Source organism: Antennarius striatus, chromosome 8 (genome assembly GCF_040054535.1).
Source record: "Antennarius striatus isolate MH-2024 chromosome 8, ASM4005453v1, whole genome shotgun sequence".
Classification (NCBI taxonomy): Eukaryota; Metazoa; Chordata; class Actinopteri; order Lophiiformes; family Antennariidae; genus Antennarius; species Antennarius striatus.
In genome coordinates, this window is record NC_090783.1 from 14,271,248 (window position 1) to 14,299,115 (window position 27,868).

At 41.8% G+C, this 27,868-nt stretch overlaps 2 protein-coding genes across 2 annotated transcripts; one reads left to right on the forward strand and one right to left on the reverse strand.

The window, feature by feature from the left end:
* The first annotated feature begins 400 nt into the window (after positions 1-400).
* On the forward strand, positions 401-6,187 carry spcs3 (signal peptidase complex subunit 3). The gene is made up of 5 exons (XM_068320847.1): positions 401-660; positions 850-923; positions 1,069-1,145; positions 3,821-3,936; positions 5,911-6,187. The coding sequence occupies exons 1-5, from the start codon at positions 518-520 to the stop codon at positions 6,041-6,043; spliced, it is 543 nt and encodes a 180-aa protein (XP_068176948.1). The 5' UTR covers positions 401-517; the 3' UTR covers positions 6,044-6,187.
* A 4,354-nt stretch (positions 6,188-10,541) lies between these two features.
* On the reverse strand, positions 10,542-26,967 carry kdm2aa (lysine (K)-specific demethylase 2Aa). The gene is made up of 26 exons (XM_068320824.1): positions 26,433-26,967; positions 25,114-25,252; positions 24,771-24,849; positions 24,626-24,672; positions 24,344-24,522; positions 23,205-23,311; positions 23,010-23,103; positions 22,704-22,857; positions 22,511-22,626; positions 22,207-22,333; positions 21,869-22,110; positions 21,711-21,788; positions 20,737-20,861; positions 20,405-20,528; positions 20,202-20,330; positions 19,589-19,672; positions 19,012-19,272; positions 17,494-17,526; positions 17,274-17,379; positions 16,596-17,177; positions 16,329-16,494; positions 13,894-14,142; positions 12,342-12,505; positions 12,099-12,245; positions 11,615-11,833; positions 10,542-10,852 (listed from the first exon to the last, which is right to left on the reverse strand). Exons 1-26 carry the CDS (start codon positions 26,466-26,468, stop codon positions 10,671-10,673), a joined length of 3,969 nt encoding a protein of 1,322 aa, XP_068176925.1. The 5' UTR covers positions 26,469-26,967; the 3' UTR covers positions 10,542-10,670.
* Between the last annotated feature and the right edge of the window lie 901 nt (positions 26,968-27,868).

Sequence of the window (27,868 nt, forward strand, 5' to 3'; positions counted from 1 at the left end):
AAGTTGTCACAGCTTCTCCATCATCCTTTGATTCTCCATCCTCTGTTCCGTAACTGGATCAGTGCTGTTGTCCTGTTTACTGTAGAGACTTATCTACAGTATGTCAACTAATTGCCGATTTAAAAGTCTTAAAGTTACCTACCTATTTATATTTACAAGTCACGTTAGTAACCGGTTAGGGAACTATATATGTTTGTGTGTGTTTTTTTGTAACCGGTTCAGGAATGTCAATTCGTGGGTGAAACGTAAAGCTGGAAACGTTATAACACGGTTTCTGTTCGGAACAAACCTACTGGCAAAAAATTGTAGTTGAGAGTCGTCGTGTGGTGATCTGGTTGTACTCTCGTGTTGTCACGTGGTCCAGCAGGGGGCGGTAACGCTCCGAGGCGCTGATTGCCAACCAGAAAATACCACCACAGAAGAAGAAGCCGGTAGCTAGCTGACGCGTTTAGACTGCGTATAACATTCGTCTTTTCTTTAATATTAGTCTTATCATTCCCGTAGCTCTTATTTAAACATGAATACTGTTCTGTCGAGAGCCAACTCTTTGTTCGCCTTCTCTCTGAGCGTCATGGCGGCCTTAACTTTCGGTTGCTTTGTTACGACAGCTTTCAAAGACAGAAGAGTTCCTGTGGATGTACACGTCGCTAAAGTCATGCTGTAAGACTCACTGTTGTTCCGCAGCTGTTAGCGCTGGACGCGTCTACAGATGTAACACAAATTATCTTAATGGTGAAGCCGACGCCTACCGAGCTGCCACCGTGTTGCTCTCCATTGACGGCTATCTTTGTGTTCATCAGTCTGTTTCTCCCTGAAGTCTTCTTCTTGTTCTTTCTTCCGACTCACCAGGAAGAATGTTGATGACTTCACGGGGTCCAGAGAGCGCAGCGATCTGGGTTTCATCACCTTCGACCTTTCAGCTGATATCCTTTCGACTATTGCTGATCAGAGTAACGTAGTTCTCAGTCCATCACATGGTTCAGTTCTGTCCTCAGAACCCCGGTAGACATCGCTTGTTGTTCAGGATGATTTGGAGATGTTCAGATGTTTTTCCTCAGCTGTTCCTACACCTGGACCCGGTGTTTGACTGGAATGTTAAACAGCTCTTTCTCTACCTGTCGGCTGAGTATGCCACAGAAAGCAATGTAAGTATCACACACACACACACACACACACACACACACACACACACACACACACACACACACACACACACACACACACACACACACACACACACACACCTTAACATTTAACTTTGTCTGGGAAAAAGATGGCAAGAACATTAGGTGGTAAAAAATAATTTTTTAAAAATCCCCCCAGTTTGATCATTTAAAAAAAAAAATTAAGAAGAAAAAAAATTAGAAGGTTATGTTGAGTATGGCAATTCTTGTTCATGCATACTTTGTAGTGCATAATTTCCTAACGCATGCGTTTTATTCATTCCTGGGGCAGCAGTGGCTCACTGGTAGAGCGGGTCGTCCAATGTTCTAAGATCGGCGGTTCGATTCCCGCTCCCGCCCAGAAAAAAATACCCGGAGTGTGAGCTGACAGTGGGAGGTGTTGGCTCACCTCTGGAGCACTGCCGAGGCGCTCTTGATCAAGGCGCTGTCCCCCCCCCTAAAAGTTGCTCATTTGGGTGCACCAAGCTGAAGCTGCCTGCCTCTCTACCTTCCCTGCATGCGTACAGGCCCCCTTGTGTGTGTTTGTGTGTGTTCAGGGCCTGTACACTAAATATATATGCATGTGTAAAATTACTAACACTAGAGTGTGCCACTAATTTCCCCTAGGGGGAATATAAATATAGCAACTACTGATCAATCCCTATCAATTTCAGACTTCAAATAATGTACTGATTTAAGTCCCACCCATTTCTGGTCAAGCCACCCCCACTTCCGGTTTAAGTCCTACCTATTCCGAGTAGATACAGATAATTTAGATGGTTGAACAGATACAGATAGTGGTGTACTCGCTCATCTCTACACTCACTGTTCACTTTATTCGTAGACCAAAACAGAGCAGTAAACATCGTTGCCACGTACTCCAAATTCATGAATCTCAGAATGTTGATTTTATTCCATCTTTATCAGACATATTCAGGGAGATATAAATACACCGCTGTGTATGCTTGTATTATTTTCTTTGTAGTCTATTTTGCAAAAAATGCACATTGTGTTCGTAATGTGAGGGAATATTTTAATACTCTGTCAATAAACCTGGCTAACGCATTAAAATATACAAAATTGTTACATGATTTTGTCTCATTTTAGGAAAATGTATAACTTGTACTGTTATGTGTAGGCCCATACCATGACTTTAAAACTACCTCATTTCATAGGGTTGCCTTTTGCTATTTGGTAATATTTACAGCGATTCAATTTTACATTTGCAAAAGAGTGAAGTCCATCTCGTCCTAGTTTAGGAAAGGGAGGGAATACACCATTATGATTGAATTTACTAACTTAATGAGTAACGTAAGCCTGGGGCGGCAGTGGCTCAGCGGTAGAGCAATCGTCTTGAAGACAGGAACGCCCCTCCGTCGGGGGTTCGAATCCCTCTCCCGCCAGAACATCCAACCGAGTGTGAGTCAACACTGCCGAGGCGCCCTTGAGCGAGGCGCCCTTGAGCGAGGCGCCCTTGAGCAAGGCGCCGTCCCCCCCCACAAGCAACTCAATTTGGGCTACGTTCCAGAAGCCGCTGCCCGTCACTCTGCCTCCTGATATGTATAGTTTGATGTGTACCTGTATGTACTAACTGCATGCTTACAGGCCCCCTTGTGTGCTGTGTTCAGGGGGCCTGTATACTATACTAACCTGAGTGACGATGTAATTTCCCTTGCGGGATAAATAAATTATACTTCTTCTAAGCATAAACAACACCAAAAAACGTAAGCACAGTAAATGTTTCAGGTGACACAGATGCAGTTTTAAACGTTATGCACAACCAGTTGTAAGTGTGTCTCATCAGCATTGTTGATGGCAGTAATCCTCCTCCTCATGGGCCCAACCACCACTGGATGATGTCATCCTGTCAGATGATGTCATCCGGTCAGAGGTGGCCCATACATCCATCGCAGCTTCCAGAGTTGCTGCAGCCTGGTGGTTGTTCATGGTGTGGCACTCCTTCAACCAGTCACAGATGTTCAATGGTTTTAGATTGGGATTCATCACTGGTAATATACACAACAGTGATGTCATTCTTTTCCACACACTTGGCCTATGTAAGCCATGTGTTATACTGTATATAGTGTGTCTGTGTATGCCTGAACGTACTGTTTGTGTCTTGCGTGGACACAAAGAATCTTTCACTTCTGCTGCTGTTAGCAAGAGGGAATAAAACTGCCTTTCAAATCCAACCATTAAGGGTCTTACAAATCCATGCATTTATATATTTTGTGATGATATCACAAAATAAACTAAATTAAAGATGTCATCTATCAGTCAGGGAAGCACCATTCACGTCTTGATAATTAAAACTTAACTTAAAAGTTCTTATACCTGCTTTACCAATTGTTTTTTTATGGTTGTTCTTCAAATGCATTAGCTTCATATCTCACATCGTTTCAACTCAAACATGATCTTTCTTTTCATTGCAACCCTTTAATTGCTGTAATGACAAGAACTAGAAAATTCCTTTCTCAATTATGGTTTGACAGTGAATTTAATCTTGTTGCACAGTGCAGTTTTCATGAGAGCATTGAGCTTAAGGCTAAACCTTTTGGAACAGCGGATGAAAATAATCTTTGGTTTACACATTTTTGTTGATGTGTGTGTGTGTGTGTGTGCGTGTGTGTGTGTGCGTGTGCGTGCGCATGCTTCAGTCTCTGAACCAGGTGGTGCTCTGGGACAAGATTGTTCTTCGAGGTGAAAACACCAAACTGAACCTCAAAGATACAAAATCAAAATACTTCTTCTTTGATGATGGGAATGGACTCAGGTTAGACACACACACACACATACACACATACTCTACATTATCTAATAGCAATCTGCGATTAGGTAGTCGGCATACATTTTTGATCAAGTGCCTGTTCACATCTGGACTTAGTCTGTTCTGTGTGATCCAGTCACAAGTAGTAACATGTCCCAGTCATTAAATTCCAGTGAGGCAAATGGAAATCATTCCATTATGTCTTTTGGCTTCTTGTTTCAAAACACACCTTATGTTTGATTAGATGGTTTATCACTTTTTCTCAGGGATAAGTGTTCACAGTGCTTAGAGGTCCAGTATTATACTCAGCGTTCTCGTTTGCGTGCGTCCTTGCGTCTGTACACACATTTTTTGACAGGTATGCGCGATTGTCAGGCAGCATGTGTCCCTGGGATGCAAGCTTTAAATGCACTTCCATTCAACAAAAATATTTCTTTCGAACTCAGAAATTGCAATTATGTTTTGATCTCATGCGAGTTTCTTGTCACGAGACTCACCTGCGTGATTCTGCCTTATTAAAGTTGACCAAACGGCAACTAAATGTCTGTTCGTTTTACACGCTGCAGTGAAAATGAGGAGTTAGACCCTCCAGAGCAAGCATAAGCATCCTGTTGCATTTGTATGTCTATTAAAGCACGTCTGCTAATGCGATTAAGCACTTCACAAATAAAGGTGGATTGATGATTATCACCATGCCTCTGAAAAAGATGCAAAAGTTGGAGAAAAACCAAGTGACAATGAGTGCTTACTTGCATAAAAAACAATCAGAAGGGAAAAAAGGGAATCAGAAGGGGAAAAAGAGACAGATACTACTGACAAGATTTTTACTGAAATTTGTGTGGAGAAGGCTCTTCCAGCTTGGTTCCAGTTCCACAGGAGAATATAGTATATGAATTAAAGAAACCTATTGAGTGAAAAGCAAAAGTTAAGAAAAAAACTATTAGATTTTTCTGTATTTAGAAAACAGTTTTTGGATGATTACCAAGCTTTACCATTTTGATAAAAGTAATATATAATTTTACTGTTTTTGTTCTTTTTACTCAAACAGTTATGACGTCGTTATTAATAGAATGATTTAAAGTAAGTTTGCTTAGTGTTTATATTGTACTACTGGTAAAACTCAATCCTTTCTTATGCTTCAACCGTATATTTTGTTATTACTTTTGGGATGCATAAACGTCATATTGGGATGCACAAATGTTTCTTGAAGCACATCCCAGGGATGCACTTCTTTGAGGTAAATTGAATTCTCTCATACGCTTAGTAATTTTTTTTTAAAATTTCTCTGAAGTCATCAAAATATACATTTGAAGATTTTTTTCCTAAAATATTACTTGGCTCATGTTTTTTGGAATGCCTGTATACCCCTGTGTTTTAGTTTCAGATGTGTGTATGGCTAAAAATGCAAATGAAGTTAAGCTCACCACACCCCTTCCCTGAAGTGGGTGTGTCTAGGTCCTGCCAGTGCTTTGCTCCAGTGTGTGTGGGCAACATTGGAGCACCTGTGGTGGGTTTCCTGAAGAAGGTGATGTCTGAAATCTGAACCTGAACCTGACAGGAAATCTTTAAATCCATCTTAAGTACATTTTGGATGTAGTCTCACTCAGCAGGCCAATCTCGCAAGTGAATCTTTCAGGATGGATGTGAGCACCAATTTTGATGAGGATTTAAGACTCGCGCTCCTTTTTGTAATTGACACCACATTTTGTAGTGTTTGTGTAATTTCATTTTTGGCTTTTATATTTCACATTTTGTAAAGAAATATTGTTGAAATTTTGCATAGCGTAAGCTGAAGTTGATTGAAAACATGTATTCTTTGCGGCTCTGTAAAAGAGCCTTTGAAGATTGTGGCCTTTGAATTGAGGATGCTCCTTCAGGTACATTATTATGCCGCCATTGTCTGTATGGATTTTACTACATGTGTAAAATTGTCACTAGAAATCTGTTATGTATTGTGACTCAGTCATATTTTGTCCACAGAGGCAACAAGAACATCACTCTGACTTTGTCATGGAATGTTGTTCCCAATGCTGGAATACTGCCTCTGGTGGCTGGAAGTGGACACGTCAGCCTCCCTTTTCCTGATACATACGAGTCTACGAAGAGCTACTAGAGAGATGGAAACAACCAAACTGGTTTTAGCACATATTGTATCAATGTTACCAGGAGACAAATGGATGACTCACACACTGTACACTTTTTTTGTTTGAATATGTAAAAGTGGTTTGTAATAAACAAGGAGATTGGAGCATCTACAGTATGTCTTGGTAAGGATTTTAAATTACAGGTAGTCCTCAACACATGAACACAATTGGTTCCGAAAGTTGTTCGTAAGATATTTGTTAGTCGTTATTCATTAAATTTCAATCTATAATTACTATTTGAGGTCATTTAAATACGATTACTACTCTAAAAACAAAAGAACTATTCTGAAAGACTTACCAGAAACTAGAACAGGCCATAAAAACATGGTTGGCACAGTTGCGCAGTGGGTAGTGCTGTTGCTGCACAGCAAGATAGTTCCGGGTTCTCGTCCTGTTCTGTGGGTGGTTTGCATGTTCTCCCCTTGTCTGCGCAAGTTCTCTCCAGGTTCTCCGGATTCCTCCCACCTCCAAAAACATGTGCTTCAGGTTAATTGTCCGGTTCCAAATTGGCCGTAGGTGAGAGTGTGTGTTTGTATGTCTGTGTGGCTCCGTGGAGCAACGGCATCATGCCTCGAGTTTTCCCCACCTCACGCCCTAAGCCAGCTGGGATAGGTTCCAGCTCCCCATGACCCCCGACAGTAGGTAAAGCGGTGATTAGGAGATGGATGGAAAAACAACACATACTGTATATGAAATAAAATACAGTATTGTCGGAATGTAACTTTAACATCTACCCCTGCTAAATTAATTTTATCCTCCTAAGTGGACAGTTTCGTGCACTGAGGAGGATTATCTTAACATGATGTGAAATCATAAGCTATGGAGTGTTAATGGTATGCTGTTCGACGTGGGCTTTGGCAGAAAGGGGAACTACAGTAGTTACTTATGAATGTAAGTTTAATGTCTCTTGAGGACTTCCTGTATATAGAAAAGCTGTTCTATTGCTTGACAGAAGTAACATTCTCATTTAATCTCCTACAGGAAATGTTTTCAGCCATGAGTTTAAACAATATAACACTTGTATGCAAATTAAAAATCTCCATAATGGTCGAGTGGTACTGTTACCAGAGATGAAGTACATGGCGACTCATACACTCCCAGTAGATAGTGCCTTGCGTAAGTATTGGCCCCCCAAGAACTTTTTGACATTTTCCCCTAATTTCAGGCTTCAAACTTAAAGATAACAACCTGAAAATATTTTTCAAGAATCAACAACATGTGAGACACAATTGTGAAGCGGAACCAAATTTTTTCAACATTTTATATTGTTTACAAATAAAAAACGGAAAAGTAGGATGTGCAAAAGTATTGGCCCCCTGTTCTCTCAGCTCAGTTAACCGACTCCAGAATTCCCCTGATGACTTCTGAATGATCCAATGTTGACCTACATGACTAACAATGACAGAGTGCACCTGTGTGTCATCTGGTCTCAGTTTAAATGCACCTGCTCTGTGATGATCTCAGAGGTCTGTGAAAGGAACACTGGAGAACAAACAGCATCATGAAAACCAAAGAACCAGGCAGGTCCCAGATAAAGTTGTGGAAAAGTTCAAAGCTGGAATGGGTTACAAGAAGATTTCACAATATTTAAAAGTCTCCTGGAGCACTATGCGAGCATTAATATTAAAATGGAGAGAGCATAAAACCCCTGCAAACCTACCAAGAGCTGGCCATCCCTCTAAACTTTCAGCCCAAACAAGGAGGAAATTAAGCAGAAGCAACCAAGAGGCCCATGATCACGCTGGATGACCTGCAGACATGGAACAGCTGAGGTGGGATGATCTGTCCATAAGACAACTATTAGTCATACCCTGCATAAATCTGGCCTTTGTGGAAGAGTGGCAGGAGAAAGCCATTTCTGAAAGAAAACCATAAAAAGGCCCATTTGGAGTTTGCAAGAAGCCACATGGGAGACACAGATGACATGAAGAGCAAGGTGCTCTGGTCAGATTAGACCAAAATGGAACTTCTTGGGCTGAATGTGGAACGTTATGTTTGGCGTAAGAGTAACACTGCACATCACCCTGAAAACACCATCCCCACCGTCAAACATGGTGATGGCAGCATCATGCTCTGGGGTTGCTTTTCTCCAGCAGGGACTGGGAAGATGAATGGAACCAAATACAGGGTGATTCTGGCAGAAAATCCATTGGACTCTGCAAAAGACCTGAGGATGGGGCAGAGGTTCACCTTCCAACAGGACAACGATCCTAAACTTAAAGCCAAATCTGTAATGGAATGGTTTAAAAGTAACCATATAAAGGTGTTAGAATGGCTAAGCCAAAGTCCAGGCCTCAATCCAATTGAGCATCTGTGGGAAGATCTGAAAATTGCTGTGCACAAACAATCTCCATCAAACCTTAAGGAACTTGAGCTGTTTTGTAAGAAGGAATGGGCAAATATTTCTGTCTCAAGATGTGCATAACTTATAGAGAAATACCCAAAAGAACTTGCGGCTGTGATCGCAGCAAAAAGAGGTTGTACAAAGTACAGTATTAATTCAAAGGGGGCCAATACTTTTGGACATCCTACGTTTCAGTTTTTTATTGTAAACACAATATAAAATGTTGAATAAATTTGGTTCCACTTCACGATTGTGTCTCACATGATGTTCTTAATAAATATTTTCAGTTTGTTATCTTGAAGTTTGAAGCCTGAAATGTGACAAAATGTCAAAAAGTTCTTGGGGGGCCAATACTTTTGCAAGGCACTGTACATATACAGGGGGGACTATATCGCAAAATTCATTGTAGGAATATAAAGGATGAAGAATTAATCGTTGCGTAGTTATACACGCGTCCTAACTAACATATGATGGCCAACCCCTACTCAAAGTAACCCTTACATCTCCTGTGTTGCCATGCTTCAGTCCTACATGGTGTGACGTAAAGCCCAACAAAATCTCCCTACCGTTGAATGAAACATGCTGAAAACTCTAGGGATCCTGTTTCTGCCCTAAGGTTATGAAACCCTGAATTGATGGTGGTCCTTACTTTCAGTTGATTTGCAACATGTAGGTAGTAACCAACCCCCTCCTGGGCACCACTCCTTACTGTCCCTGGAACAGCCTTCACCTGTCCCAGCAGTGATTATGGTATGTCAGTTCAGACTTCTGCCCCAAACCTTAACTCTTAAAAACAAGTGACTTTTCACAACCCCTTGCACAAATTAAAATCACCATCACTGAAGGATGTTCATTCAAACTGCTTTTCTAAAAAAAACAAAAACCCAGCCTATAAAGATACCTACAGTACTGTATAAGCCTAAAAGATACTAAGGAATTGATTTGTAATTTCCAGTTCAAAATAACCCCTGCATCTACTAATTAGTCTGCAGTTTAAAAAGAGCGGTCACACCTTAGCTGCTGCACGAAGCAGATTACCATGAATCATGGCTCAGGTATGACGAATGTCAGTTGAAAGAAAGGAGAGGAATATAAAATGTCTTTAGAAGGTAAATCTTCAAGGACATTGCAAAAGCTGTTTCCTCGTCAACTGTGTCTATAATCTAAACCAAGTACAAACAGAATGGGAAGGTTGTAAAAGGAAAGTACATAGTTGTAGACGAAAGAACACATCCAAGTGTCAAGATAGAAAACTGAGAATGCACAACAAAATGAGATTCAAATGGACAAAACTGGCATCAATAGCTGTGACTGAACTAAGAAATAGATGGAAGGAAATGGATTTAAATACAAAAGTCACAAAATCCATCATTGACACACATACAGAAAAGAACAAGGTTACAGTGGGCCAAAGAAAAGCAATCATGGTCTGTGGAAGACTGTATGAAAGAGATATTCAATAATGAATCCCAAATCTACATTGAGTGGTGATGATGCTGGAACTTTGATGAAATTCATGAAGACGACTGCGTCAAAAACAGTCCTGTAAATTTCCAGGGTCGTTGATGATCTGGAAAGACTGCGGGTGATGGCATTAAGTCTTCAATAAATGCAAAAAATTTACATTGACATTTTCAACTATTTTCTTGTTCCATCAATGGAAAGAAGGTTTAGTGATAATGGCATTTTCAAGAGGCCTCTTGCCATGTAATAAATGACATGGCAACCTTCAAGAAAAGACGCATAAAGTCACTGTCATGGCCTGCAAAAAGTGAAGATCTCAGTTCAATTGAAAATCTATGGCAGAAAATGGTCTATGGCAGGACTCCAACACGCAAAACTGATGTGGTATCAGCAATAAAAGACAGATGGAGTTGGATTGATGAAGAGTTCTGTCTGACAGGAATCAAGTCCATGCTTCAGAATTCAAGCCTTTGTAAAAACTATAGGTGACACAACACAGTACTCGTGTGGTTTTTTTGATTCCATATTTCTTTCTCTGCTTGATTTAATAAAGTTATTGTAACACTTTCTTCTTTGTTTCTAAAGGTCAGAAGTTTTTATGTTGTGGTATATCTGTGATTACATTTAGTACCATAAAAATGCAACTGAATTTAGTTGACAAAGAACTTTTATTTACACACTGAATCAGAAAACAATGAAATGTCTGAACTTTGGAGCTATTTTCATTGTATGGAAGAGGTCAAGCATATAAACACACACACACACACACACACTTTTGTAACAAGGCATCAGTCTATGCGCTGGATGAGCTTCTCCTCCATCATACAGAAGAGAACAACATGGGACAGGTCAGAGATGAACGCGTCACAGGCTCGTCTGCTGATGCTCTTACAGCCTCTGAGGTCCAGCAGAGTCAGAGAGGAGAGACGCTTCAGGTAGGACAGACAGCCGTCTGTCAGCTCGCTGCAACCTGGACAGACAGACAGGTGAAGAACTGATGTCAACAGTGTGTGTTCTGCTTCCAATGAAAAGGATGCATTGAATTTCACCACCACAATACAATTGTGAGTAAATGGTGTGAATGGCAAACATAAGTACCACGCCCACTGTGTTGTGAAAAACAATAATCATCATCATAATTGAATGTGAGAAAAGTAGAAAATCACTCCATGCCCTTTTTGGCAGGGGTATAAACAGAATGATCGGGTTTCTGTAAGACTTCATTTTATCTATCAATCGTACCATAGAACTAAAGAAGCCCTGGCAGTCTGAACACAAACTGTACAACACGGCAGCGTTTTTGTCCAGTAGCTGAGTAAATACTATTTCATGGCAAATACAATCATTTACACTCTTAGATGCACTGGACTTGATCTCAGTTGAGTTTTGGTACCCTCTGGACATCACACTGTCTCCCCGATATAAAGACAATATCATCCAACTTTTTTCGTTGTCAGCTGCTAACCACTTTAAAATGATTTGGTGTCAAAACATGACGCCTCCTTTCTGTCCAACTACCTTGCTCCATTTGTCTGATTGTAATTTCAACCTGCCTCAAAAGGTTGTAAAATAATAACACTTCACTGCATATTTGTAGCATTTATACAGGCGCAGTAAAGGTCACAAGTCCCACTTTGAGCAGGCTGTGTAAAAGAGGCTCGTATTATGACTTTGAACAAAGAAGCAGATAGATAAAAACAGTGGTTGTGTGACTCTCAGCTTTAAACTGCACCTGCCAGCGTGAGTTCGGTGAGATTGTTGCGAGTGTGAGTTCCTGCTGCCGCCAGGAGGGCAATGGATGAATCGGTAATGTCTTTGCAATGAGCCAGATCTAGCTCTTCCAGCTGGGGCATGTGACGCTGCAGCAGCCTCAGAGTGGATTCGCTGACATCCAGGCCGGACAGACGCAGCGTCACCATGTTTCTCAGCCTGCTGCGAGACGACTCTGAACCTACAGCGATGACCAGATGGAATAAAAAAAGTCAGCTGATATGCAAAGGGAAATGTGGAGATTAAAAGCTCCATTTCATTGAGATGAACCAGCTCAGTTCTCTTTCTTATCATCACCTGTATAACATTACTGAATTGTCTGTCGCACGGACTACTACGCCTCTACTTACACTGATGCTCGGGGCAAGCCGATAAGACACCCAACACATACAGGATAATGAAGAAAACCCACGAAAAGAATTTGGCTCAATTGTGCTGTTACTGACCAGGTGGGATGATAATCTCTTTAATCTGAGTGTCTTTAAGGCCTTCACACCAGCGCAGATCCAGCAGTCGCAAGCAGGGCAGAGTGGGGGAGACCAGTGCTGAGAGACAGGACCAGGACAGACCCGTCACCCTCAGCTCCCTCAAACCTGAACACACACACAGGCAAGAGGAAGAGACAGGATTAGACGTGTGTGTGTGTGTGTGTGTGTGTGTGCGCGTGAGTATTTAATGTGTCTTTGCACCTGGAAGTCTAGTGAGCAGACAGTTGAGTTGTCTCTTGGCCATGGGGGTCCAGGACAGATCCAGAGAGGTGGGCTGACGTTTGATGATGCCTGCCAGAGCTTGATTAGTGAGTGGGCTGCACCGACTCACGTCCACATGGCTCCACAGACGTTTGTCACAACTCCTGTAAGACAGAGAGAAATAAAGATCAGTCAATACTTGAACACAAAAGACGAAATGCTCATTCATTTCAGTTTATTTCCTGTTCTGGGATCAGATCGTGAACAAGAAGAAAAAATTGAGGATACCCAACCCAAGAGAAATACAAGAATCGGTTGTCCTTATTAACTGTAATTCTGGATTATTCCACATCTGAGAAAATGTTCCATTTTAAAATTAAAATAAATGAATGCTTAAAGTTTCCCAAACATTAAAAAAAACCACTTCTCCAGTACATGAAAGATGTATATAATGCATATAAAAAGGTTTATAAAAACATTTTGGAATTCTGAAAAAATACAGAACTTGGTTTTCATGTAGAAAGTTGGATTGCAAGTATTGAGAAATCTTGTAAAGAATGTTCCTTCATTTTTCCTCTCACCCACACATGCAGCAAATAACAGTGTGTCCAGACTCTATTAGTAAATTTCCTGCCCATTGTTACTCCTGAAAGAAGCCCTTCCTAAATTAACACCATTCATGTGGCAAAAACAGAAACACCTTGTCTTCATATCTGACATATTCACTATAGTCAACAACAGCACATGAAGTACAAATAGGACATTATAAAAGTAGCTCTTCTATGCTCAAATGAAACAAAAACTAATACAGTCAGACTGCAACATCCCAGGACAGCCCTGAATTCAAAATTTAACCCTGACCTACTTGTATAGGTCAAAGATCAAAGATGGTGCTCTGACCTACTTTCATAGTCAAAGCTACAGCTTTCCCGCCTGAGTAATGTGCTTTTTGTTTCATCTTTTTGTCTGCAACGGTTGTGAAGATATTTGGTTGAACACACCAACACATCACCACTTTGGATGTACTAAACAATGTGCATTTGTCATGAGGACATTTATTACCCCTGTCAAGGATGCATACCCCCCCCCCCATTTTCTTCAATATAGAGAGATGGTGTTTTATTTAAACCAAGTGCATTATCCTAAAATGTAGCTGTGCTGTGCTTGCAGCAGCATGTAACCCATTCAATTATGAACATGGTCAAGGGAGAGGACTGGATTTTCTTTTTCAAACTTCATAAAAGGGACTGTGTACTTAATTTCAAGCAGTCCACACATCTACATGCAGGTACAGTCCTGGATACTGTATGCGAATTTGAGATTTTTACTTGGCAGTAGCTGACAGATGAGTGGATGCATCATGTTTACAGAATGCTGAATCAGCTCGCGACCAGTTATTAAACATGTTAGAACGTGTGATCAATTGGAAACAAGTTTTCCCCACATCAAACTATTTTGTTTGGCCCAAACCAGAAGACATAGAAAGCAGTTAGTACCTAGCAGCTAACTGAGAAAGTTTCTGATTTGTTGTAGGAAATAAACCGTGACTTACCACTTGTACCAGGCTTTACAGACCATCATGCAGGCCAGCAGCTCAGCTCTGTTTAAGTATCTGAACACAGACACCCAAATCTCCTTCTCCCCTCCCCTCTCATTGCCCACATCCTTAAAAGATGGCAGCGACAGCAGGGATGGAGGAGATAGAGAAAAGGGCGTAGAAGGAGATGCTTCTTCTTCCTCTGAAGATGACACAGAACGATCCATAGTGCCTCTGTCTCCATGGATACCTCGCACACGTGGCCTACAAGGTCAAAAATGTCAAATAATGATTAGTTGGTTATTACCTAACTAACCAACCCAAAAATAAATGGATACATAAAGCAAAAAGTTGCAGATTGCATGTTATGGCTTGGCATGTTCACACATTACATTCTGCAGCAGTAGAAACCTTTAGTCGGTTATCTACATCCAAATTAATTTGTTCAGTCTGTGGGATGATGAAAGGCACACCTAAAAGCCTTTCATTTTCTCAAACCTGACAGTGTACCTTGTAATCCAGTGCAATTTATACATTAAAAAAAAGTTTTAATATAGGTCATTCATTTAGGTGTGCCTTATAATCAGGTGCGCCTTCTATTTGAAAAAGGGTTTTAGAATAGGCCTTGCACTGAAGGTGCTCCTTATAATGTCCTCCTCTCAGACAAAAAAAAGAATCTTTGCCCCATTGTGTCTGAGGGCCAAGTTTCCCTGATGATTTTTAAAACAAATACGAACACAAATACTCTATTATTTAACATTTTCATTTAAATACAACAAAAAATGAAATTACCAAATGTATGAACTCAGTCTGGTCGGAGCAGTGATGGGCAAGCGTAAAATTTAGGGTGGGAGTCACAAGCGGTCCTTGTTTAAGTTCATAACGTACATAAAATCTGCTCACACAAATATGTGTAGTCCAAAACGTTTAACATTGTCTTTGAAAGTATCCAGAGATACGCACATTTACACTCATCCATGTGCTGGTAAAAAGACGAGAGAGAGCTGAGACAGAGATGCAGACGTCGGCTGCATCATTTGTTGTTGACTGTCATTTGTGAATTTAGGCTATACAAATAAAATCTGATTTGGTTTTGCACTGCTGATAAACGTATTTTGTCTGTTGATAGTACAGTACAAACAAAATAACTTAACACAGATTAAATAGATTAAATCATTGCTAAAATGTGTTTAATCTATTCAGTATACTATAATATTAGGACATTCGCGTGTTTCGCAATAAACAGTAACGCCTACACCTCCTTACTCGACCACAATGTCGTTTGTGTTTCCAGTTTGCGTAATTGTGTCCCGTCGATAAACAAATCACTAGTTACTGTAGCTTGGCTGTTTAAATGTGCTATGCAGTACTGACAAATCAGTACTGTAATCTGCATTCTTTTAATGTCACCTTTTAGAACCTTAACCTTTCTTGGAGCCCTGATGGAGACGATACCAAAGAGATACATGGTACTTTTTTTTATTACTATGATTTCTTTTCCCTCTTTTCAGCATTTTTCCATTAGGGGTTAACACAGTATCTTCTTCCAATACCCTCAGTCTGGACCATTCTTCCCCTCACCACTCACCTGCATCCATAAACCTCCTCATTGGTCTCCATCTTCTCTTCTTGCCCAGCAACTCTATTCTTCAGCATCCTTTTCCCTACTTAGGTAAAATCTCTCTTGCATACAAACCTTCTCAATCTCATCTCTCACTTTGCCATCAATCTGTCCAACACGAGCCTCTTCTATCTTTAATGTCCTCATTCTTAATCCTGTCCATTTTGGTCACCTAACAACCTCAGCTCTGCCACCTGCAGGCCAACATCCTGTCCTTCAGCCGTACATCACAGCTGATCTTGCAGACGTTCCCTTTCGACCTGGCTGGAACCCTTCTGTCACAGATCACTCCTGTCACTCTTCTCCATCTGGTTCACTTGGCCTTCCTCACTTCTTCACCTCTCTTTCACACCCTCCACTGCTTTGGACGGTTGTCCCCATGTCCTTAAAACGTCTGTCTCTTTGCTAGTTCCATACAAAATTACATCTGCAGTGCTTTTTCCTGGCACGAACTGTACTGATGCTCACCGATCTTCACATTGCCTCCACCGGAGGAAATACAGTATTTTCTGGACTATAAGGCGCACCTTCAATGAATGGCCTATTTTAAAACCGCTTCCATATGTAAGGCACACCTGATTACAAGGTGCATTGTTGGTTTTTAATAAAATTAAAAACTTTTAGGTACACACCTTATAGTGCAGGAAATACTGTAATTAAATAATTTTTAACAGGTTATTTACAGCTTGTACAGAAAATGTAATCCTCTCATCTTCTCTGGCATGCTTGGAGTGTTATCAAACTACAACATTTTACACCATGAGAACAAGTGGTGACAACAGTCAACTTAGAACACTTGAATGAAACATGTCCCTGCGTTTCAATCTACCTGCCAGGGCCTCTTGGGGTCACACCATCTGCTGTGGTGTCGATAAACTTGAGTCGTGAGTGTTTGGACAGAGCCGTCTTCCTCTGGATGAAGCCCTGCTGAGCAGCGGAACCCACTGCAGCCGTCCTCGGTCCCATGGCAGCTTCTAGCTTTGGGACGATAGAGCCTGAGGAATGAAAAAGACTGCTGGAGCTCAACATGGTCGTTGGTTCATGCCCAGTAACTTCACGCTGAATTAATACTGACATGGTTTCCAGTAGGACATACCAGGCTGTCTCTTGGTCTTGTGAGGCTGCTGTAGAGTCACAGTCAGGTACGAGCCGCTCAGAAGGTCATCGTTCAGATCAGACACAAGGAGGACCGGAGGTTCTAGATCTGAATCCCATTGTCCTTCCTCCTCCAAATCCTCCTCGTCCTCCTCTTCATCTTCCAGTGTGTCAATCTCCTCCTCCTCTGGGTCAAACCCCTCACTGTCCTCATCTTCATCTTCGTCATCCGTTCTGCGTCTCCTCCGACGCGGTCGATACCGTCCTTCCTTACGGCCGTCTTCACTGTCCTCCTCTTCCTCTTCTTCCTCTTCTTCATCATCGTCATTGTCTGAGTCCTCAGACTCCTCTCCTCTCCGCTGCATCCTGGAGCCTCCCCTCAGCCTCACCCCTCGACCCCGGCGTCCCCCCTCCCTCATGCCCATCCCTCGCTTATGGGAGGAGTTGGTGGCCATGACTCCCCCTCTGCTTCCTCTGTGGGAGGAGCCTCCTCTCAGCAGGCCTCTCCTGTGGGAACCAAGACCCCTCCTGGAAGAGTGGGACCCCCCTCGAGTATGGAGCATGATCTTACTTCTGTGAGAAACTGGAAATCAATGGAAGTGTCTGAAGTGAGCAGAATCATAACAGCAACACTCTTTTATTCCACTTCCCGGTGAATAATCAGAAAACTTAGACAAACCTTCGTCATCGTCATCACTGGCGGAGTCATCTCCGTCACGGCTGTGTCTCTGCTGTCGGTAAATCTTAGCCATGCGAGCATCCAGGAGGGAGGAAGACTTTCGCTTCTGGCCATGTAGAAAAAAACAAAATAACAGCAGAAACAAACATTTGTGTCACATTTTTAAGTTAAAGCGCATTCAGAGATAAACTGAACGGATCAAAATGGTCACAATACACACCATTAGAGGACCTTCGCCTTTGTCTCTTGAATGCTGGGGAGAAAAAATCAGAACTTAAGTAACTTAAAGTCATTAAATTTAAATCTCAACAATGTCTTTGGTCAGCTAAAGATGTTTTGGTGGTTTCCATTGTGCCTAAATAAATATTTGAGGATGTTGAATTGAGAAATTGTAATTTTTTTCAAGCCCGCAATCATTATCATCTGAAGGAAAGGAAATATGTTGAGTAGAAAATTCTCTTCAGTCAAATCAGCGAAACTCCACTAAAACCGATTGCAAAATACTTTTCAGGCACATCAACAAGAGCTCACTTTTTTTCTCCTAGTACATAAACTTGAAGTGAACATCACTTTATATGGAACATAAAAAAGAAATCAAAGGGAGCAAACATTGAACAGTGTGTATCCTTAGATTAAAAACTATTTTAGTGAAACTGTTTAAGCATTCAGCTTTTTTATTTAACAATAAAAATGGTTGCTGTACAAGTCAGGACTTACATCCTGCATTGATTTTTGTCATTTCAGCGTCAACCGTTTAAAACTACATGAAGTCACGTCAAATTGAAAAACACCTGAATACAAACATCAGTTGTCAATTCATGTTTTGAAGCACATTGGACAAAACACAACTGACCCCCTCTGACATTAAACAGCACGAGAACATTTCTTTTTTTTGTGTTACTTTTTCAAATGTGTGTTTGACATAAAACAGAAAAGGACAAGTGATGAAGACAGAATTGGATTTTTTGCAGTTATTTAAAACTATTCACTCTATGGAGTGACAGTTGTACCCAAGGACAAACACCCTTCTACCACTTGGCACCATGTTGCATTGGGAGTGTCAGGACAACCACAGAGGAGCACACACACACCCTCACACTGTCAACTCACAAATACTAGTTCAGTTATTGCACTGATGGAGAAAAAGCAGTGAAGGGACTCAAGCAGTCCATCCAAAGATTCAAGTTGAGTGAAGACGTCCATTGAACAAAAACATTTTGAACGTCTGTTCTGACACTCGTCCAGCTCCAGTTCAGTAAGAATTTAAAGCAGACAGACCTGCAGAACGCTTCATAGCATTTCCTGTTTTGACACGCAAAATAGGCTCATATTCAACTTTCCTTTCCTGCACTTTTGTGCTTCCAATCTGAATATGACACTTGAGAATATGTTGGTTATTTAAACACAACCAGGATGCACAATGTCAATAAAGATGAGTCATGAGAAAAATAATTCGCAAAGCAGATAAAATAAAACTGTACAGAACCCAGCCAGCGCAGGAGGCAGATCCAAAATGAAATGAGCCAACAGAGAGAGGAGGCACTACTCTTGTGAAAATAAATAAATAAAATAAACAATCTTAAATGGAGTCACCAGTCTGCCACCAACAAGACAGTTTCAGCGGTAACATTTACATCAAGAGTTGTGTCTATTCTCTTGAAAACAGACAGAAAGAAAAAAGAAATGGAGTGCACGCCACAGACGGGTGGATGTACGCAGAACAGGCGACACCTCTCACCAGTCTCGAGCTGATTGGCTGAGAAGGCAGAGGGGCCGCCACCAATAGAAGTGATGTTGAGGTGGAGGAAGAGCAGCAAGGAAGAGGAGGAGGAGGAGGAGGGGGGAAGAAACCACAGCGGACTACCTCCCCATCCTGCTGGGAGCCCGCTGGACCCCCTATGGAAGCAGAGGGCCCGGGACCCAGCCTGAGCACCAAGGGGCCACGGGGACGGATGTGCTGCTGTTGGCCGGCAACCAACGATTCATCACTGCCAGATGACTGAGGGAGTCAATTGAAAGTTAAAATAAAAATAAAACAAAAATAAAATAAAGCAACAAAAAAAACAAAATAAAAAAATAAAAAATTAATAAATAATGAGAAACGACCAGAGAGGAGACACACAATACCCATTAGCCCACACCAACCAACAGATTCTGACACCGAGTTCAGGTCTCTGCAAAGAGTCTCTGACCAGAAGCAGCTTTTTCACTCCACCGACAGAAGCAGGTCCCCCCCCCCCCACCTCAGTGCTGTTTGGGCGAATTAAAAAAAGAAAAAAAAAGAAAAAGAAAGAAGAAATGAATGAATTCTCTACCTCTGGGTCAGTGATTCCTTGGACACATTTTGGACACTCCCAACAACTGGGCAAGTCCTTATTCACCAATCCTTCACCCTGAACCTGGAGACACAGAAACAGGTTCAAATAAAAGACTAAACTGTTATTTATATCCAGCTAAATACATTCATAGTGTAACAGAGACCAAACACGGTCATCCAACAGTATAACATGACCTATGCAACGTGTGCTACAGTGTGCCTAATTAGAACAAAAAACACCAGTAATTTGATATTGCAATTCCACAAAGTCAGAGGACTAAAGACGATTACAGGTTCTGTTCCTGAGCAGCCAGACATACAGTAACTCCATGACTCCTAGTTGAGTTTATCATCTGCACATTAAGAGGATGCATTAACATCTGTCTATCAGATATGGAGAAATACGGGCTCTGACTGATTTGTCTTTAATATCACAGTGTTAAAATTCTTACATTCCTACAGATGTGTAGTGAATGCTAGTTTTTCCCCAAAGAATACCAGCATTTTATCCCATAAAGACTTTCTTTCTGTTCCACTGTGGACATTTATGAGGCTGCAGTGCAGAGTTTAAATGTCAAGTGTGTGTGTGTGTGTGTGTGTGTGTGTGTTACCGTGAGACAGGCAGGATGGACTATTTGTGCACAGTTGGAACATTCCATCAGGGTAAGGGATGAGTCTCCAGTTTCTTCCTGATTGGGCTCCTTGCAGACCTCACACACTGCAGACAGAGGAAGGCCCGGCTGGACGAGGCAGAGGACGAGTTAAAAAACCGACAGGTTCAACATATGTGGAGGAAGAAATGAATTAGACTTACAGAGAGACACTGACGTAAAACACAGGTCTGCTTGAGCTTCCCTGGTCCTCCAAATTTCTTCATGTCTCTGCAGAAGTTACATTCTCCACACTCTGGTCTCATGCAAGCTTCACAGCGCTTACATCTAGGAGATAAACAAACAGCGTTACATTTTTATCACACTAGCTGCCTATAACAGTTTATCCTTGAATACAGTTAAATCTACACCTGCACAAAAAATGCTGATATTTTGACTCTCAATAAAAAAGGCTTAATATTGACTTGTCAAACAACTGGAAATCTTAGCTGTAGTTCAGACTGATAGATCCTCCCCCACGCACAAACACACACACCTGACCCTCCGCCGTCTCAGAACAGACATGGAGGAGGCTGGTTTCTGTGGACGTGGGATGATGGGAGTTGAGGCCAATTTAGGACGAGGAGGAGGAGGTGGTGGAGGAGGCTGGTACCATGAAGGCTAGTGGAGAAGAGCAGAAAAATGAAGCAGAAACATTAGCTAGTGTAACCAGAGGAAAAAGAACAAATATTGTGTATCTGAAGTAAACTGGACTATTGATGGAATTAAGCAGCAAACCCTGAGATGTCCTTTCCCCCTATTTCAGATGAATGGTCTTGATTCGTTTTAGTGTCATCAACTCACTTTACTACTAACAGTTTTAGTAGACATTCTTGGGAAAGCTATTTAGAATAAACTGGTACTGTATCTATATCCCTGTATCTCTCCATCCATCTACAGTATCTATGTATCATCCATCTGTCTATCCATAGAGAGCGAGAGAGAAAGAAAAAGGCTGCACTTCAGAAGATTAGCATGTGTTGACATTACTGCACTACTTGTTCAAAAAAGAACATTTTGAAAAATGTTATTTGCTTGATAAAAAAGCAATGGTGTCTCCATCCTACAGATATTTGTATGCTGATAAACTAAAATAAAATGAATTTTGAAAGCAGAGACCAGTTACCTTTCAGGTAGGATGTCAGAACACCATTATCGTTGTTACCACAGTAATGCCTTTAGATACTCGTTTGATTCATTCATTGACTGAGCTTGTAAGTCAATCTACTCGTAGCGCAAACAAATGTTTCCCCTTACAACTTAACACTACTTTTAATCTGTTCCAATCTAGTAAAAAAGCCCTCTAAATTATATTAAAAAAACTTGTCCTGAAGCGCAACTCAGAACAGATTTTTGCTCGTATCTTTAACAAAAATATGGACCGAGCCATGGCTCGTACCTTCAAAAACGTGTGTGTTGAGTCACTTTAATGTCAAAAGGCTACTGTGTTATGAAAAAAATAAGACTTACTCTCTTTGGCCACTTGATGATGGGTTTTCCTGTGTAGGACAACTTGGGATTGTCACTGGCATGTTCCTTCAGTAGTGCCTGCAAGACAGCAGAGTGAGCATGGGGGAGAGAAAGCAGGGCGCTGGACAGAAAAGTCTCGATAAGACATGCAGTCGTACCTTGATGTGTGTCATGAGCGCGGGGGCGTTGTGTATCCCAGCTGGGACCCACTTCTTGTTGGACGGTAAACTCTCCAGTTTTCCCAGCAGGTTCCAAATTCCCTCCAGCTCCAGCGGAGTCAGATGAACTTTAACTGTAGGCCTGTCACACTGCATCTCTGAGGTCTCTTCATCACTGCCACTCCCCTCATCCTCCTTCATCTCGTCGTTAGCTGCGACTGAGCCAGATGGCTTCGTCAGTCCTGACGAGAAGTTGCACATTCCATTTGTAACCAATTTAAAACAAAAAAAGACACGAATAGTGAACGGCTAGAGGCGTCTTTGGTTTGTATCCTTACCGATGCCCAGAGAGTGTTTCTGAAACTCTGGTGTGAGGTAGGAGATCTTGGTCAGGCTGAACACATAGCGCTCCAACACATACCAACACATCTCATAATAGAAGGGGTATCGAAACTTCACTGGAACCTGTGGTGGAGGAAGAAAAGCCATTTAGCAATTACAGGCAACGCATGCCGCCATGATGCCTTCAATGTGTTCATACATAATATCAGGACGGAATAAAGCCGCAGCAGTGCTGGCATGAACAGGGTAGGAAATGATGCCCGTCCTTTACAACCTGTAAGAGAGCGCTCTTGCACTTACCCTCGTTCTGTCTTCTATGTTACAGATATTGAGTTGCATCGGGATGTTGAAGCTGTGCAGGAAGTTTCCTCCAAACACCATAGAATCCACAGGCGTGTAGACTGCGTGAATCCAGCCTGTGGACAAAACGCTCACGAACATTATATTGCTGTTAAATTCTTCAGCAAGTCATGAGAGAACTTGATTTGTGTACCTGAGGGAATTATGAAGGTGCATCCCTGCTTCAACTCAATCCTCTGGCAATCAGATGCTCGGTCTCCGAGGAAAACGTCTCCCTGTTTCCCCGACAGCACCCAGTTCTCATACAGCTCCAGGTTCTGAGGGGTGGGAGGGATCAACCAGAAAACCTGAGGAAAAAATAAATAAATTCAAACACACCATCCACAATGTGTTGTCGCTCTAAAACCTGGAAAGGAAATCATTCAAACCTGGATTCCATTTTGAACAACAAATACAGCATTCATTGTTGTTAATCCATCTGAGCTCCTTCTCAACTCACCTTACTTCCTCTCAGTATGTGGTACCACACTGAAGTCCCCCCAAAGTCAATGTGAAAGTCTGTGTAGCAGCCCTCAACGCTCATCAGACAGTATCTGCAGAGTCACGCCAAGATCAGCAACATGAAACTTAAATTTAAAATCAAACCCATTACCTTACTTTGAGATTGTTGATCAGATGAAATAAGATTTTGTACTTTTGAACTTTGGGGTACTGCATATCATTGATGGAGTTGGTCGAGTCTCTCTGTCTCTCCTTCAGGTGACGGGGCCACATGTTGTCGACCCAGTCGATTAGATCTACCTACACACAAACCAATACAAGACAAACAGTACATCAGACCACTCTTTTGTCACCTGAACATTTGCAAGTGCAACAACTATGTGTGTGGATATCCAGTATTTTCCACACTATAGGGCGCACTGGACTATAAGGTGCACCTTCAATGAATGGCCTATTTTAAAACCATTTTCATATATAAGCCCACGGGATTAAAAGGCGTACTGCAGGTTTTTGAGAAATTTAAAGGCTTCTAGGTGTGCCTTATAGTGTGGAAAATACTGTATTTCCAAAGGGTTATGTTATTGTATGATTGCAGATAGTTCAAATATCTTCAGCATCTGTCAATGATCACTTATGAGCTGCTGCAGGTGTGCACTGAACCTGCAGAGTCCAGTCATAGATCTGGATTTTCTCTGTTATTACCAACACCTAAGAAGTTTCTTGATCATGAATATTTTTCTGTTTGCTAGTGTGTCTAAAACGTTCTTACCTGATTTTATTTGAAAACAATAGTTGTGGCATTTGAAGCAGGTGCAAATACAGGAATGAGTGGTGAAGTGGCAAAAACAAGCGTTTTAAGTTTACACGCATTCCTTCCCTACAGGATTTTATTTTATTGCTGTTGCCTTTTCAATATTTTAAATAAACTGGACAGATTTTAATCATCACCGTCTTTAGGACTTCATTCCTCCTCCATCACTGGTACAATCACCATTCCATTGCAGAACATGTTATGGCTTTTTTTTTTACCTTTACCTCATTCTATTCATTACTATTCCACCTGAGAAGAAGTTCACGGACTTGTTTCACAAAACACGCTTTCCAAATAAGCAAAGCTAATTCTGGTTAGCCTGGCTTAGATTCACTTGCTATGGTTCCATAAAGCAAGTTCAACTGATTTTAGTTACTATGGAAACTAGCCTGATCCGGTGTGGGTCACAGTCAGATTAAGCCAGAAAGATGAGTTTACCAGTGACTTGCTTGTGTGATGTATTCTTGTTACTCATTACTATATACTACTGAACAGGCTCTTTTAGAAGTGTGTGTACGTACCGTAGCAGGTCTCCTGACCAGGTTCTCCAGCTTTGTGTGGCTGAACTCCAGACTAATGACATTATAGAGCTTCTCTCTCTGACACGGAGGCGTCTCATAGTAACGTGTCCACTGAGCCATGGACATCTCTGTCCCCTTCTGGGTGCTCACGTCCATCACATCGATCATACGTCTGCTACCTGTGAGAATTTTAACGATCGGTAACAAATATTGGTCACAGTCATTTTACCCACAGACAGTTTGCATATGAACATGAAACTTTGTATGCCTGCGAAATCTTACCAACAAACATTTTGACATCATTGACACTGAAGTCTGGATCTGGCATCCTGAAGAAGAAGTGGTGTTAACAACAGACTGGGCAGTAAAGATTTATGCAGTAAGCTCTATGCATGATGCAGATGAGTCAAAAAATGAGGAGGTCTACTTGATGCCCAGTCCATCAGGCTTCTCAAAGATGATCGGGTCCCTCAATCCACCTCTCTGGATGAACTCATATGTGAAGTCTGAGACATAAAGAAAAAGTTACAACTTCACTTTTGGTTGTGAGGTTTCTTTACGATTTGTGATTTTGCCTCAGTGACAAAAGAACACAAATTTTAAATGATAAGCGGTTCACTGTAGACCTCTATCGTGACGTGTATGTCAGCAATGTCAACTGTCAACAGCTACAACAGAAGAATAAAAACTCGTTTCCGATATGCGTTTCTACCCAAGAAGCAGGTGTCCACATGCAAACAATATCAACCTCACTGACTGAGCTCGCCCACCTCTTCCTTCCATGCGAAGGACTCGGTCAGAATTGAACCTCTGACTACTGACTTTCTCCTCCAGATCAAAAGTTCTCCTTCCATCGATCTCCTCATCCGAGATGCCATCGTCATGGTAACGTCTCCGGGTACCTGCCCGCTACGGAAAAGGAAGGAAGGATGAAAATATGCTATGGGGCAAAGAAAATAAATGCATCAGCATGAAAAAAGAATGAGAAAATCAAATCAAGTCAAGAGCAAGATCTGTAGATCAGGAGCTTTAAGAGCTGTAAGCCCCACTGCTGGGGGCGGCAGTGGCTCAGGGGTAGAGCGGGTGGTCCTATGATCCGAGATCGGTGGTTCGATTCCCGCTCCCGCCCAGCCACCTGGAGTGCGAGCTGACAGTAGGAGGTGTCAGCTCACCCCCGGAGCACTGCCGAGGCGCCTTTGAGCGAGGCGCCATCCCCCTTTACAAGTTGTTCATTTGGGACGCACCATGTTGGAGCTACACGCCACTCTACCTCCCCCTGCATGCGTACAGGCCCCCTGTGTGTGTGTGTGTGTGTTACAAGGGCCTGTACATACCAATATATATGCACATGGTTGATGAAACTAGAGTGTGTTCTTAATTTCCCTTCGGGGATTATTATAGAAAATTTAAAAAAATAAGAATTGGTTTTACAGGCAAGAAACAGTTGTCTAAAAAGATTTTAAAAAATGAAAAGAAGTTGTTGGGAGTTGACAGAAATAATCCAAATTGAACATTCCCCCCATGGCACCACAATCTCTACCAAGCTCTTTATTCCTGTCCCCATTTAAAGTTTAAAAGTTGAAAACAACACGCTGTTTAAAATCAACCTCAGATACTTGGGAAATGGTTCAGCTTCAGTTTACATCATTTAACTGAACAAAAAAGAAAATGATTTGACTGCATACTATAACATGATAATATGATGATAATATTAAAAAAATCCGAATGTAGATGAAATCACTGATTCTGGTAGTCGTCAACTTTCAAACACCAGTAACTTGTGGCGCTTTTATAATGACAGATTCTAAGGGCAGACTTTATTTTCAACAAGGGCCACACATTCAGAGGTGTTGGTTTTAGGAGCCAGGACATAATGGAAAACTTGAGCGGTATTTAGAGAAGAGTTTTCTACATTTTGGCTTCATTACATAGATCAGGATTAACTCTAAATGTATACCTAATAAAAATTACGGAGGTGATTACACATAGAGGACATTTCTTGTGAATGACACATCTTTCCTTATCAATTATAATTACTCAACAGATATAAACACTGCTGTCAGAGCTTCCACATTAAAACACAACTTACCAGTCTTTTGCTGTATCGCGGATTGGAATCATCCATATCACTGGGAAACACACCTCTATCCAGCCCAACGCAGGTATTTAAACCAGAACCTACCGAGACCCCATCAGGACTCCAGCCTGTTCAGCAGCGGAGCGCAACTTGTTTTTACTTTGGAGTCGCTCGATGCAACCCAGACCTCGGTGCTCCTGAAGTCATGTAACCTCACGATGATCGTTCGTTGGTGAGCTCACAGAATGTTTGAGCTCCAAATGTGGAGCTCGTTTTCAGACGAGAACACGACACCAAGTCACACTAAAACTTTTTGAAATGATAGTGAAATCAAGCCCGCCGGAGTGCTGGAGCTTTGTTCCTCCAGCCGTGTGCAGCTCCTGCAGCGGGATTCCAGAGCTGCTCCTCCACCGATGCAAGTTTTTGGATGAATTCAAGTCCTGATTAAAATAACGACATGCAGAAATGTCCAAAGCTCCGCGATAAAGGAGTGCAGATCGTTTCTGCTGTTAGAACTGATTAAAGTTAATATGTTCTCCAAACAGCCGCCATTTTCAATCCGATCACAAAACATTCACAAGACACGCCCCCAAACTCTCAGCGTCCAATCACAAAGAAGCCGGGAAAGCTCTCATAGGACGACAGCAGTGCCTCTCAAGCGAAAGGACAGAAATAACCAATAGCCGTACAAAATGTAGCGAGACCACCAATAGCAGCACGCCTGGGAAACGACCGTCTACCTCATTGGTTGATATATCCAAACGTAGGTGATCATTGGATAAGTGCCCAGTCAGTCATGGCTAATGTCCAATCACTGCGATAGCACAACGCACCAACCATCATGACATGACTCAGTATGACAAATCGTCACCCCATAAACAAAATTTGCTCAAATATAAAGGATGATCCGGTACGTACCCCCATGTCACACAGGCTCATCCGGTTTCAGACGCCGGACTGATCTGTCATGTGTGATGCTTCCTACGTCCAGCGCTCCTCTCCCCACACGCTAGCATCGGACGGACACGTTTTGTAGCTTTCACCTCAACCGGGAAGTGCTTGCAGATCCATAAATGGAAGTGTCTGGGGGCAAGCGTCTGTCGATTGGATAGAAAATGTTGCAAGGCTCCTGTGATTGGTCACCGTAACGTGTCCTTCATGTACGTAAGCACACGCTTGAAGTACGGCAAGCGAGAGGAAGTCCCGGAACGCAATCGAATGAAAGAAATTAAAATACTTACAATAAGCAAAATAAATAACAACGTGTTTGTTTTTATTGCTGGTAAAATAATAGAAATGGTGTGTTCACTTCAGATTAACCTCCGTAAATCAGTAAATAAGTCACAAAAAATCACAGTGCTATCATCATACAAGCTAATACTAATAAAGGTGAACTAAGGCGAGCGTTGACTACTGCTGTGGTTGTATAATAAATGTAGCATCACTCG

Excerpts from the sequence above, each read along its gene's own strand:
- kdm2aa (XM_068320824.1), bottom strand. The coding sequence starts at position 26,468 with ATGGATGATTCCAATCCGCGATACAGCAAAAGACTG. Across the intron at positions 21,789-21,868 it reads CGCTCATGACACACATCAAG|GCACTACTGAAGGAACATGC; the intron begins GTACGACTGCAT and ends GCTGTCTTGCAG. Across the intron at positions 11,834-12,098 it reads AGAGATTATCATCCCACCTG|GTTCAGAGTCGTCTCGCAGC; the intron begins GTCAGTAACAGC and ends TCATCGCTGTAG.
- spcs3 (XM_068320847.1), top strand. The coding sequence starts at position 518 with ATGAATACTGTTCTGTCGAGAGCCAACTCTTTGTTCGCCTTCTCTCTG. Across the intron at positions 924-1,068 it reads CACCTTCGACCTTTCAGCTG|ACCTGGACCCGGTGTTTGAC; the intron begins ATATCCTTTCGA and ends AGCTGTTCCTAC. Across the intron at positions 1,146-3,820 it reads AGTATGCCACAGAAAGCAAT|TCTCTGAACCAGGTGGTGCT; the intron begins GTAAGTATCACA and ends CGCATGCTTCAG.